The 15,207-nt window shown below is 36.0% G+C and overlaps 1 protein-coding gene across 1 annotated transcript in view; it reads left to right on the plus strand.

The window, feature by feature from the left end:
* Pclo (piccolo presynaptic cytomatrix protein) overlaps positions 1 to 15,207 on the plus strand; it is a 277,792-nt gene that overhangs the window by 118,707 nt on the left and 143,878 nt on the right. Inside the window, exons 5-6 of the mRNA XM_013026022.1 lie at positions 4,618 to 5,346; positions 11,972 to 15,207. Of these exons, the coding sequence (XP_012881476.1) occupies positions 4,618 to 5,346; positions 11,972 to 15,207 (3,965 nt within the window). The remainder of the gene's footprint in view (positions 1 to 4,617; positions 5,347 to 11,971) is intronic.

The following is a 15,207-nucleotide window of genomic DNA, read 5'->3' on the forward strand; positions in this document are numbered from 1 at the left end:
TTAATGACAGTGGGAATGGCAGCATCATATTAAAGACACTGTAGAATAATGAAACTTAAAAATCTTGGCTTTGAGCCTGGCACCAGTGGCTCACACCTGTAATCCTAGCTACTCAGGAGCTAAGATCTGAGGACTGAGGTTCAAATCCAGCCTGGGCAGGAAAGTCTGTGAGACTCTTATCTCCAATAAACCACCAGAAACCCGGAAGTGGTGCTGTGACTGAAGTGGTAGAGCACTGGCCTCGAGCTGAAGAGCTGAGGAATGGCGCCTGGGCCCAAAATTCAAGTCCCATGACTGGAAAAAAAAAAAAAAAAAGGCATTGAGTGACAGTGGATAGGAACTAAGCTAAATGTTACTTTTAGATACTCACTGAGGACAGTTAGAAATCTTTTATTTCCTAAGTTTACACTGTTTCCTTCTGTTCACAGTGAAGTCCCTTCTAATGTGCTAACAAATATTACCTTAAATTCAGAGAAAGAATTTCTTTATGTGATATGCTAGAGTAGTCACATTATAATTTTTATCTTCATTCTGAAATTTCAAATTATGTGAAGATAATGAAGCAATCTCTGTGTCTGGTTTGCTAAACACATTTTATTTGTAACAAGGACTCTGTACCATTACTGAGTCATATGCTGTACGTGACAAGGGGTAACAACTTTAAAAATCACAATTTTAGGTAAAATTACAACACTTTTTTAATAGAAGACATGTCCCACTGGAATGAAACCTATATTCTTGTTGAAATGTTAACTGATTTGCATGGGGGACATGCTTTGATGGGAATGCTAAATCCACACCTGCATTTGGTTTTTAGAATGCGACAAAGCAGCCATTTGTATCTGTTTTTATAAAGTCACGCTCTGAATGAAAATATCTTAAGATGTGTCTCAAACAGTACTTTTTAAACCAAAGCACCAGATGAAGATCAATTTTCTGTAGGCATTATGGAAGAGACCTCTTTGGGACCTATTCAACACTGGGCTGATGCTTTTAGCATTTGACAAGGGATCAAATCAGTTTCTTTTTTATGACGTGGATAAACAGGTTTTAGACAATAACTACAACTCATCCCTGAGCAATGTACACAAGAATGAAGTTGATATTGATAATCATTTATACGGAAAACAAATGATCCCACAATAAATCTTAATGCTTTATAGTCAGCTTTCTACTGAACTTAAACAAATAATTGAGTTCTATCTTTACAATTGTAAATTAGCAAATAAAGGTTATAATGGCTTATAGAGTGCAGAACAATAATAGATATTAAACAATATTTTTAATGCCTCTGAAAAAATTGGAGACTTAAGATCTGAAACCTAGATAAGATCTCTGCCATTAATCAATAACATAAATTTTGTCTCTAAATAATTTAAGCCAAGCACTTGAAACGAATGAGTCAATGTGAAAAGCAATTTGAATTTGAAATTCTCAGATGACAGTGCAACATGTGAATTCAGTATTATTTGTGGGTTTCTCACACCCTGTATCTTTCAGAATGGCACTGATTAAATAATAGTAGTTAGAAATAGTTACATGTACAGCCTTTATTTCTTAAAGTTGAATAGGTAGCATGAAGAGAAACATAGAACATTCATTAAGTGGGGAATATTTCTGCAATTAATGTAACAGCATCTGATCCAATATTTCACTTTCAAGCAAACTTATCAATTTAATAGTTTATCAGATAGGCAAGTCCTTTATACTCTCAGGGTCGGCTCTACTTGTTTTCCTGTAGTTCCGAAGAAACTGTATATGTAAGTACCAACTCAGTTTGGTTCAGATATCCTTGGCTTCCTCATTAGAGAACAGATTTAAGAAAGTATCTTAGCCAAAAAATCAGATCAATACTCATAGGAAAAGTGTGAGTAGCAATGGGAATCATTAATTGATTCTTGTATAATTGAATGAGAACATATGATCAATATAAGAACAAATTCATTTTCTTAATTCAAAAGCAGACAGGGAATTACACACAGGTGATTTTTGTATGTTTTTTTATTGTAAAAATGATGTACAGAGGGGTGACAATTACACGAACAAGGTAATGAGTACATTTCCTATTGAGCATTGTTGCCTCCTCCTTTGTTTTCCCCAACCATCCCTTCCCGCCTACCTCCACAACTACCCCTCTCCCCCTGCCAAAGTTGTATATTTTGTTTTCACTATAGTGTTTTGTACATCTCATTGTTACAATGGCTCAACTTGTATCCTTATTTAAGCATTTTGTTTATTACCTTCCCCTCCTCAAATTAGAAAAGTATATATACAAGATGCAGGGCACCAACATCAAATACAGTGAAAACAGTGGTTATACCATGGGGGAGGAACATACAAAGAAACAAATAAAATTACATGGTACATTATAAATATGTTAGAAACAATAGTAAGAAAGAAAAAAGATATTTGTGTCCCTATCTTGGGGTTCATTGCGCTTAACATCATCTTATATGGTCATATGTACATAGCTTTTGGCCTTTTCTGCTTGTCCTACACATGTACTAGTTATTGCAAATAAGGTAAACCATGGGACCTATGTTTCTTTGGGCCTGGCTTACTTCACTTAATATTATTTTTTCCAAGTTTTTCCATTTCCTAACAAAGGGGATAATGTCATTCTTTATTTCTAATGGAGGTATATATATATATATATATATATATATATATATATATTCTATACCTCACATTTTCTTGATCCATTCATTTACTGACGGGCATCTGGGATGGTTCCATATATTTTAGCTATGGTAAATAATGCTGCGATAAACATAGTTGTGCTGGTAGCCTTAGTATGGCCTTGTTTGTGTGTTTGTGATTGTATAGGTAAATGCATATGGGATTGCTGGGTCATAAGGGAGCTCTATGTGGAGTCTTTTGAGGTACCTCCATACTGCTTTCCAAAGTGGTTGAACAAGTTTACACTTCCAACAACAATGCAGTAGGGTTCCCTTCTGGCTACATTCCCTTCAGCATCTGTTGTTATTAGAGTCCTTGATTATCGGCATTCTAACTGGGGTAAGATGGAATCTCAATATTGTTTGAATTTGCATTTCTTTTATGGCTAGAGAAGTTGAGCATTTCTTCATGTGCCTATTAGCTATTCTTATTTCCTCTTCAGAGAAGTTTCTCTTTAAGTCTTTAGCCCACTTATTTATTGGGCAGTTGTTTATTTGACAATTTGTTGTTGGGGGATTTAATGTTTTGAGTTCCAGGTATATTTTAGATATGAGACCCTTGTCTGCTGTATGGCTAGTAAAGATCTTCTCCCAATCTGTGGGCTTTCTTTTGATCTTGCTAGCTATGTCCTTTGCCATGCAGAAGCTCTGCAGCTTCATGTAATCCATTTGTCCAACCATTCTTTGATTTGTTGTGTTTCTGGGTCTCTATTAAGAAAATTTTGGCCTGACACACAAGTGATTTTAAAAACTGCTTCTATCTGTAAAGATATGCATGCATAGGTAGAACTATATTGGCCTATGCCAAGAAGATAAGCTAAATCTTAAGCCTTTGATTAATTGAATATTTTTATGAAAATTTTGTGAAATTTGGTATTATTGGAAATAATTATAATGGAAATACTAATTTTAAAGGCACAAAACTTAAAAATGTTTTTTCTTGGGGCTGGGAAGGTGGCTCAGTGGTAGAGTGCTTGCCTTGCATGCATGAGGCCCTGAGTTCAATTCCTCAGCACCACATAAGCCAAAAAAAGGCCAGAAGTGGTGGTGTGGCTCAAGTGGTAGAGCACTAGCCTTGAGCTGAAGAGCTGAGGGACAGCGCCCAGGCCCTGAGTTCAGGCCCCACAACTGGACCCCCAAAAATGTGTTTTTTTTTCTCAAGCCTATAAATTTCTCTACCAATATGAGTATTTCCCTGGGTTTGGCCCTAGCCTGCCTGCCTGCCTGCCTGCCTGCCTTCCTTCCTTCCTTCCTTCCTTCCTTCCTTCCTTCCTTCCTTCCTTCCTTCCTTCCTTCCTTCCTTCCTTCCTTCCTTCCTTCCCTCTCTCCCCTCTCCTCCCCTTCCCTCCCCTCCCCTTCCCTTCCCTTCCCTCCCCTTCCCTTCCCTTCCCTTCCTGTCCTTTCTTTTCCCTTCTCTTCCCTTCCCTTCCTTTGTCTACCTACTTTTCTTCATTTTATTCCTATTGCCTTTCTCCCTTCACATTTATTTCTATCTTTTTTCTTTCTTCCTTCTCTTCATTAGATTTATTTTATTGTTATTATTAAGTAGCTTCAAAAAGTTGTTACAATTTCATGTCAGCTTATATGTACAACACTTCTTGACAATGTCCCCTCTTCCTTTGTTCTCTCCATTTCCCCCTCCCATTCCTACCCACAAATTATATAGTTCATTTTTGTACAATGACTGCATTTTCTTAGCATTCCTCACTCCACTCCTGTGTTCCCCTTTGCCCCTCAAACATGTTTCCATTTCTACTTCATTAGATCTTAAAGTCTTTTCATAATCTTTAAAAATATTCATTCACTGATTTAGAAAGCAATAACACTTCTTCATAGGAAAGAAACCAATTAAATATTGTTTAAGTTTTCTCCTTGGAAAATAATCTGGAATAGATCTAATATAGTAGAGCTAATTAGTTCATTGCTATTCTATTTGCAGATTCAAGAATGGCTTTGTTTAAATTGCCAAACTCTGAGAGCAGTTTCTGGGCAGCTTGGAGACATGGGCAAAATGCCATCTGCCCCAGTGGGACCCAAGGCTTCCCCTGTGCCTGTCCCTGTAAAACCATTTGAGAAAGCAGCGATACCTGCCCAGGTTAAAGTCAAAAAGAAGGAACTGGAAGTAAAAACTGAAGCTGAAAAATTAATTCCAGAAAAAGAAACACCTTTAGTTGAAAAACCTTCCTCAAAAGTAATCACGGGTCAAAAAGAAGAGGAGAGAAAACTAGAGAAAGACAAAGTTTCAACCCTTCAAGGAAAGAAGCCACCCTCAGAAGAAGATAAAACAATCTTAGAAGACAAACAGTTAATTCTGGAAGAGCAGAAACCAGGTCCTGAAGAAAAGAAGCTACCTCTTGAGGAGAAGAAACCAATCCCTAGAGACAGAACGGCACCCTCAGGAGTAAAAACAGTGCCCCTAGAAGAAGAAGTAAAGCATGACGTACTTAAAACTGAAGCACAGATTTCTGAAGAAAAGCCTCAAAGTGGAGAGATCCCAGTTGCAATACAAGAAGAGAAACAACCACACACCAAAGCAGACAAGTTACCAGCTGGTACACCTCCCAGTTTGCCTAAAGAAGAAGACAAGACAACCGTAAAGATGAAAGAACAGCCACAGGCAGTGGGCATTGCAAAATCTGATCAAGTGGAATCTGGGAAAGAAAAAACAGTAAGTTAAATGTTTTTACTATACAAACATGTCTCATGGATATAATGTACTAAATTTTACCTTTGTACATGAATTGCTCAGAGAAGTGAAGACCTCCAGCAGGGTACAGTGGCTTACGTCTGTAATCCTAGCTACTCAATTGATAGTCACTCTGGGCAAAATGTCAGAAAATCCAATTCCAAATATTAAACGTTAACACAATTTATCCCATCTATTTGGGAAGTATGAATTTAAGAATCACAGTCCTGGCTGGCACAAGTTATAAACACAATAACTGTAGCAAGAAGAGCTGAGGCATCAGTTAAAGTGCCACCCTAGCCAGCAGAAGACCCTCAGTTCAGACCTCAGTACCACTGGGAGAGAAGAATGGAAGGAGAGAGAGAGGGAAGAAGGAAGGAAGGAAAGAAGAGAGATAAAGGGAGGGAAGGTAGATGAAAGGAAGGTAGGAAGGAGGGAAAGAAGGAAGTAAGGAGGGAAGGAAGGAAGGAGGGAGGGAAGGAAGGAAGGGAGGAAGGACAGAAGGAAGGAAGAAAAGAAGAAAAGGTTATATTTTCAGAGACATAAAACATAAATTTGACCTTTTGGTAATGAGCAAATTTACATAAAGAATAGTTATAAAATTAATTTTGTCTCATCCTTATTAGATATTTTATCATAATCTCAGAGTGATTTCAGAAGTTTTCTGAATGTTATTTTGTCCACAATAAACCAGTCAGTTTTCCCTTTAAGATAAAATAATATGTCACTATATAAGTTTCTATTTGTGTAGCAAACTGATTTTGCAAGAGGAAAGTGAGTTTTCATTACTTGAAAGCCATTAAGGTATGATAAACCATGAAATGTTGCTAAAATTAAGAAAATATAGTTAAATTCAAGAATAACTCTCATTTTATAATCCATGATTTATGTTAGTATTTAGCATCACCTTAAAATTATATCTGTTAGGAGTTTTGTTAGATGTTTTAGAAATTGAAATATTTAAAATCCAAATATAATCTTGAATAATATCACTTTTATGGTGGAATTTTAAAGTAATATTTGCAATGGCAATCACATCCTTTTAATAGAGGCTCATTTTTAGTTGTGAAAGTCTTGCATCATATATAATTGAATCATTTTAATTCATATATAACAAATTATTCATACAGAAATTAAGTATTTTATTAGTAATAATTTTTTGCCAGTTCTGGGACTTGAACTCAGGGCCTGGGTTCTGTCTTTGAGCTTCTTTTGCCCAAGGCTAGTAGTCTTCCACTTGAACCACTTGAGCCACAGCGCCATTTCCAGCTTTGTCTATTTATGTGGTATTGAGGAATCAAACCCAGGGATTCATGCATGCTAGGGAGGCACTCTATCACTAAGCCACATTCCCAGCCCCAAGTAATAAGATTTTAATGATACATTTTTAAAATCCACTGTAATTCTGATGGGCTACATTTTATATGTTTGTAGTTTTTGTTATTTCTGTTTTTTGGTTCTTGTTTGGGGGCTAGAATTGAGGGACTGAGCACTTTCCCTGTCCTTTTTAGCTCAGGTCTCTGTTCAAGTCTAGCTCTCTACCACTTAAGCCATGACTCTACTTCTGGCTTTTTTTTTTTTTTGGTGGTTGTCTATAAGAATCTCACAGACTTTCCTACCCAAGCTGACTTTGAACCGTAATCCTCATATCTCAGCCTCCTGAGTAGCTAGAATTAAAGGCATAAGCCACTGGCACTTGACTGTTAATAGCTTTAAGACATGGTATTTTGAACACATCTGTGGTAGATGATACATTATTTGTTAACTACTAAATCTAAGTGTCCTTACTTTATATTAATGAATATTACCAATAATAACAACAACAGCAAAAACAGATTTCATTGTTTCTACAATCTGATGCTGGCTGTAGCTATCACCCTGTGCCTCTCCTGGTCGCTTTATAGAACTCCTGTTTTATACTGCTTCTCCCTGTGGAAAACTGTCCATAGCATCACACCAGTAGGCCATGATTTTGAAGCATGTTGTCTATTTAAGGTAAGGATTGCTATTCACAATAATGTAGGTAGGTACAAACTTCAAATAGTTTTCTTGACAATGTCAAACATTTCTGTCTAGCTCTCATGTTATTTCTGATTTAATTTACCATTGTTATACCTTGCTATGTTGCTGCTAAAAAGCCTGTAGCCATAGAAATATGTTCCTAAGGAATATGTTCTTACCTTAATATAGTTATCTTTTGCAGCAATATTTTGTCTCCTACTTGTCCACTAGAAGAAAATTGGTTTAGGTCAAATTAGGAAATATAAACCACAATTATTCTTTAGGAAAAGAGAAAGGTTTAACTTAAAGCTGAATAAATGAAATAATTGCTTCATTGTTCACTCTTTAACATAGAACTTTCAGTTTTCTTCCAGTGACCAACTTATAAGTAGGAAGAGAACACCACAGTTGATAGATAAGTAACACATTCTCTTATTTCACAATACAGTAATAATCCTAATTTTTTCTTGGAATCCATTGGATCATTTTTGCAGAGCTGACAGAAAAGCTGTACCACATAAAGGAGATCTCTGAATAACAGATTAGCTTTGCTTTCTTACCCCTCTGAAATCTAACTTTATTGTTTTGTTTTATTATCTATCTATCTCTATCTATCTGTCTGTGTTCAGTACTAGGGCTTGAAGTCAATATCTGATTAGTAAGTGCTATACTATCTAAGCATCACTTTTTCTTGTTGTTATTTTTGATGTAAGGTCTTGATTTTTGTCCAGGCTGGGCCTGGACCAAGATCCTCCAATTTATTTTCCTTGCTTGTAGTTAAGATGAAAAGTGTGTGCTAATAGAGCAAACTTTTAATTGGCTGAGATGGAGTTCTCACACACTTTTTGCCCAGTCTATATAATCATCCTAATCTCCACTTTCCACATAGCTACAATTATTGTTGTGACCTAGTGTTCACAAATGATTTTTTAAAGTCGTGTTGGTATGAAATTCTGCCTTTTTCTTACCTATTTACCTAAGCAGAATAGTGCGTAAGTTTGTATTTGATAGAAATTATACTGAAACACTGTATACAGAAACCAAAGTTTGAATAAACTTTAGTATATAATCTTTGTTAATGACTACAGAACCAGGATGAAAAATAATCAGATTTTCTGTAGTAAAACCATTATTTTATGTTGCATTAGATGAAAGTGTTTAATCTTTGCTCCAGGCCCAGGGAATTTATGGACTCAGTTTTGTTGGAATATAAACCTATCAATCTATGTTAGCAGATATTTTGTATACATGGCAAATGTTCTTGCATCTGTTGTTTAATTCTAACCCATAAAAATTGAATGGCTTACTATGGCTTTTCTGCATACTTTTATATTTAATCTAGAATTCAGTTCTGAGCCCCCAATTATATTCAAAAAGCTTTGCTTTCCTTCAATGTGGAAGGCTAAAAACTTTAGCACTTTGATGGAACTGATACAGTTTGATATTTTATCAAGTATTAATGAAGCCTTTACAATATACCAAAAGAATTTCAGTTAGGGTTTAAAATCATCCCTGTCTTTTCACTATTGGTCTTTTGTTCTATATATGACAATAGAATGTTGGATGGAAAAGGAAAATTTAATTCTCTGTTTGTAAGTTAGAAATCTAAAAAGTGAATTTTAGCCTTTGGAATTTCTCAGTAATTGTTTTAAATATACAGCCCAGAAAAACTAAATTTCCCCTTATTAATCAATGTTTTTATAGATGGAAAAATGCAATATGTAGCACAAATTGAACAGTATGATAGAGTCAATGCTAAATGCTAAAAATACATAAAAATGTTTTCCTAGGTGAAATGAAAACTGATATTTTTCTGTTTTTAAATGGATGCTTAAGCAAAGGGCTATGGCTTGAGTGGTAGAGTGATTACCTAGCAAGCACAAGACCATGGGTTCTATCTTGTTCCATTAATAATAATAATAATAATAATAAACAATATGCTTATTCCTTTAATAACTACCTTAAGATAAAAATTAATAATAGCAAAAAAGAGTATATTTAAAATGTAGGTTTTCTCATTCACTGCCTATATCAAAGAGGTCAAATAATATACATGGAATCTTATTCTTATATAAGAATGTCAAAGGTTGTTCTATATTATATTTCATGTAAAAAGTAAAAAAATTAAATTTTCTAATTAATGAAAAATAATAATTTTTCAAAATCAGTGATTTATATATATGTAATAAATGTTTACATATATATAATTTAGAAAGAACTATTTAAATCCATTCATGTTATTAAATAGTACATTACTCGACAGCTTAATATAAATACACCCTCTTCTATTTTGAAGCAATAGCCCTATGTAATAAGATGGCAGGGGGAAGAAAATAAGCCAAATTAGGTCACCCTCATGTGAACTGTTTAGCCCTCCCTTAGACTTATGGTACTTCAAATACCTATTTCAAGATGAATAATTAGAGAAAACAATATTCAACTTAAAAACTTTTTCTATTTCATCTACTGCTTCTTTACTGATCTAATTTTCTCTTGTTAATAGATGCTATTAATCAATCAGTGGTAAGAAACTTGCATGTGTACAAAATATACGATTGCTCTAACCTGTTCTCTCATAAGACAACTGGATAATGCAGAAAAATAAATGGATGGACAGTGGATAAATACTTCCATATCTTGATCTCTGTGTATAAAAGAAAACTCTTCAATTATTATTAATAACGTTTTTAAGGATGAATATGTAGACACTTTAAATCAAAGAGATAAAAGACCTACTTCATGTGGCTCACAAGCTAGCAATGCAATCAAATAGAGAAATACTTTACCCCATTTATGGGACTAGATAGCTGAAAGCTAGTTTAGCATGTATCAAAGTGAAATAAATATGTAACTTTTTCCTTCTGAATATTTCAACAAAACAAACATTTTGTAGACTTTATACTTTCTTGTATAGAATAAGAAGAGTCACTTGAGGGCAGGGATCATAATGACATTAGTACCAGCAGCAGATATTGATTGAATCCTATGAAGTATGGGAAAACATTAGGACCAATAAGGATGTGTGGATTGGAAGTTGTAATGAAGAGGGAAGGCTGGCATGGCCAGGGGGCTCTAGGGAGGATAATTAGGATTTATGCATTAATATCTTGTGTAGTACCTCTTGACTTCCTTTGTCACATTTTATATATCTGGGCCTAATCTTATTTTTGTAAAATGTCAGTAGAGTCTTCAGAGTCCGTTGTTTAAAACTATAATTTCTCAAAAAAAATCCTGGTAATTTTTTCATTATATTCAATGATTTTTTAGAAATAATAGTTATATTTCTTCCATATATATATATATATATACATATGTATATACATACACACATATATGTAAAACATGTATATTTTGAAATATATTTGAAATGAGCCAAGAAAGTTTGGTCTTGATAAATTTTAGAGCAGGCATGATTTCTATCAGATGTTTTATAGCTACTTTATTATTTAAAAACATCTTTAGTATTAAGAAAGATATAATCATAAGAAGGTATATACCTGGACACAGGAGACTTCACACTTATAGTCCTAGCTATTTAGGAGACTGAAAGCTAAGGATGCATTGTAAAAACATCCTTGGCAGACAATTCCATGAGACTCATCTCCAATTAACCAGCAAAAAGCTTGAAGGCAGCAGAAAGAAGCCAGGTCAAGAGCATGGTATATATCAAAGTGACCCAACTCCCTGGAAAGCCCATGTTCCTGCTCACAAACTTAGTTACTGTACTGGTTTAAAGGCCCTCCTTTTTCATAAAATGCAAAGAAGTTTCGAATTCCAATGACATAGCAAATATTTGTGAAACAGCTTTGAAGTGGGATGATGAAAATAAGTGTGATGAACAATTCCATGCAATAACAAACTGAGTATTTCTCCTTACATGAACTGATAAATTCAACCAATTTTGCATAAAAGTTGCAAAATTGATCATTTTGAAACATGCATTCAGAATGATACAGAGAACGATATTAACAATTTAAAATATCTAGTGTTTTACAGATTCACAATATACTCTAAAAGTAGTGTTTTGTTTGACTCCCATAACAAAAATACAAAAAAAAAATAGTTTGATATAGGAAGTACATGAGTTTGTGGCATGTTATCTACATTTTTATTAAGTAAAATTTCTCCCATTGTATACAGTTCCCAATCAATCAGATGGTCAATCCAGTGGTTCTTTCATCTCTTATCTTTTGCCAGACTTCACAGACCAAAAGCATTTTCTGTGTTAATGACAAAATTATCAATAAAAGTTTTCTCGGCAATTTAAACTTCATCCCGGAGTAAATGGATTAAGCAGAATAATGTATTTGAAGGAAAATGAGAGAGGAAGAAAAAAAAAGAAATGTAATGTGTATAGTATTGACAGAAAAAAAATCAAACACTATTGAGTATTAACCTGTAAATTAAGTTGAGGTTAAATGAACACTAACCTCAATCGTTAAATATCAACTGTTTTCATTTTAACTTTTTTTTAAAAATTCTGGCATGTGGTTGAATATTTGCCATAATTATTTCTCAGTTCTTAGTGGTTGTTTGGGAGTAATGGAGAAGCTATGTAAGGAGTTCAACCACATTAAGTTTGCCTGTATCTTTTCCTTTCTGCTAGGAAAAGGAAGAGGATAAATCAGAAACTTCAAGTTCTCAGCAACCTAAAAGCCCACAAGGACTCAGTGACACAGGCTATTCTTCTGATGGAATATCAGGCTCTCTTGGTGAAATTCCAAGTCTTATTCCAAGTGATGAAAAGGATCTTCTAAGGGGACTCAAAAAGGACTCCTTCTCACAAGAAAGCAGCCCTTCCAGCCCTTCAGACCTAGCAAAGTTAGAAAGTACAGTGCTATCCATTTTGGAAGCTCAGGCAAGTACGCTTGTTGATGAAAAGTCAGAAAAGAAAGTCCAGCCCCATATGGTTTCTTCTGAGCAATCTAAAGATCAACAGAAAACTCAAATTTTATCTGAAACCCTGGAAAGTACTATTTCAAAAGAGGAACTCAAGGAGAACCAAGAAGAAAGGAAAGACTCTTCAAAAAAAGAAAGCCTACAAAGTAGTCCATCCAGTAAGGACCACAAAGAAATATCTGCATTTGTTGAGGATGTAACTGCAAGAAGGCAGCCCTATGACTCAGTTGAAGACAGCAGTGAAAGTGAACACTCACCTGTTCCACAAAGAAAACGTAGAACCAGTGTTGGTTCTTCAAGCAGTGATGAGTATAAACAGGAGGACAGCCAAGGATCAGGGGAAGAAGAAGACTTTATTCGGAAACAAATCATAGAAATGAGTGCTGATGAAGATGCCTCGGGTTCTGAAGATGATGAGTTTATCAGGAACCAACTCAAAGAGATTAGTAGTATCTCGGAGAGCCAGAAGAAGGAGGAAACAAAAGTGAAAGGGAAGGGAATGGCAGGGAAACACAGGAGACTGACTCGAAAAAGTAGCACAGGCTTTGATGATGATGCAGGAAGGCGTCATTCATGGCATGATGAGGATGATGAAACATTTGATGAAAGTCCTGAACTTAAATACAGGGAAACTAAAAGCCAGGAGAGTGAAGAACTTGTTGTCACTGGGGGAGGAGGGCTACGTCGGTTTAAAACGATTGAACTCAATAGCACCACAGCAGATAAATACTCTGCAGAATCGTCACAGAAAAAAACCACTTTGTATTTTGATGAAGAGCCAGAACTAGAAATGGAAAGCTTGACAGACTCACCAGAGGACAGGTCAAGGGGAGAAGGATCTTCTAGTCTCCATGCTTCTAGCTTCACTCCCGGCACATCCCCTACATCTGTATCCTCACTTGACGAGGATAGTGACAGCAGCCCAAGTCACAAAAAAGGCGAGAGTAAACAGCAGCGCAAAGCTCGGCACAGGTCACACGGCCCACTTTTACCTACTATTGAAGATTCTTCAGAGGAAGAAGAATTGAGAGAAGAAGAAGAACTACTAAAAGAACAAGAAAAGCAGAGGGAACTAGAACAGCAACAAAGGAAGAGTTCCAGCAAGAAATCAAAGAAAGATAAAGATGAACTTCGAGCTCAGAGAAGGAGGGAAAGACCAAAGACACCACCTAGTAATCTGTCTCCCATCGAAGATGCATCTCCAACGGAAGAATTACGTCAGGCGGCAGAAATGGAGGAACTCCACAGATCCTCTTGTTCAGAATACTCACCTAGCATCGAATCAGAGCCAGAAGGTTTTGAAATCAGCCCAGAAAAAATAATAGAAGTACAAAAAGTATACAAATTGCCCACAGCTGTGTCTTTATACTCCCCAACAGATGAGCAAGCTGTTATGCAGAAAGAAGGTGGTCAGAAGGCATTAAAAAGTGCTGAGGAGATGTATGAAGAAATGATGCACAAACCCCACAAATATAAAACTTTTCCAGCTGCAAATGAACGAGATGAAGTGTTTGAAAAGGAGCCTTTGTATGGTGGTATGTTAATAGAAGATTATATTTATGAGTCTTTAGTAGAAGATACATACAATGGGTCTGTAGATGGAAGCCTGCTAACAAAGCAAGAAGAAGAAAATGGGTTTATGCAGCAGAGGGGAGGAAGAGAGCAAAAAATAAGACTTCCAGAGCAGATTTATGAAGATCCTATGCAGAAAATTACAGACCTCCAGAAAGAGTTTTATGAGTTAGAAAGCTTACATTCACTTGTACCTCAAGAAGACATTGTTTCCAGCTCTTACATTATTCCAGAAAGCCATGAGATAGTGGATCTGGGTACTATGGTTCCATCTACTAGTGAAGAAAAAAAATTGTTGGATGCTGATGCTGCCTATGAAGAACTCATGAAACGACAACAGGTGCAGTTAACACCTGATACCACCCCCACTCACCCCACCATTGGGGAGGACATGATAGAGTCCACTTTGGACTTTGACAGGGTTCCAGATGCATCTTTGACATCGAGTGTCCTCTCAGGAGCATCCCTTTCTGACTCAACCAGCAGTGCAACACTCTCTATTCCTGATGTTAAAATAACACAACATTTTTCTGCAGAAGAAATTGAAGACGAATATGTAACCAACTATACAAGAGAAATTCAAGAGATAATTGCCCATGAGTCACTGATTTTGACCTACTCAGAGCCTTCGGAAAGTGCTACTTCTGTTCCGCCATCTGACACACCTTCTCTCACATCATCTGTGTCTTCAATTTGCACCACAGATAGCTCCTCTCCCATTACTACCTTGGATAGCATAACCACAATTTATACAGAGCCAGTGGACATAATTACTAAGTTCAAAGATTCAGAGGAAATTTCTTCATCAACTTATTTTCCAGGCAGCATTATAGACTACCCAGAAGAAATAAGTGTGTCTTTAGACCAAACCACTATGCCAGAAAGTAGGAGTTCTGACCAAGTTGGAATTTTCCTATCTGACATAACACCTTCAGTCACATCAGTAGGAACTAAAGTGGAAGATCTAATGACTGACACTATTTCCACTGACTTTCCTGTACCTGAAAAAGAGTCTATAAAAAAAGGAAAGAAGGAAACTGGAGATGGAATTATTCTGGAAGTTTTAGAAGCTTATGAAGATAAGATAAAGGAGACTGAGGATGAATTAGCAAATATGAGCTTATCTGAAACTAGGTTTGAGAAACCAATGTCTTCTGCAGTAGCTTCACCAATAAAAGAGCAGCTTTCAGATGTGTACTCAATATCCAGAAAGGTCTCTGGTCAGGAAAGCCTTCGATCTCAGTTACCATCTGGCAGTCCTCGTGTTTCCTCCCGTCCAACGAAATCTCATCCATTCTTCCGAAGTACTTCTTTGGACATATCAGCCCAACCTCCCCCACCTCCTCCCCCTCCTCCTCCCCCTCCTCCTCC

The sequence above is a fragment of the Dipodomys ordii genome, unplaced genomic scaffold (assembly GCF_000151885.1).
Source record: "Dipodomys ordii isolate 6190 unplaced genomic scaffold, Dord_2.0 Scaffold90, whole genome shotgun sequence".
Taxonomy (NCBI): Eukaryota; Metazoa; Chordata; class Mammalia; order Rodentia; family Heteromyidae; genus Dipodomys; species Dipodomys ordii.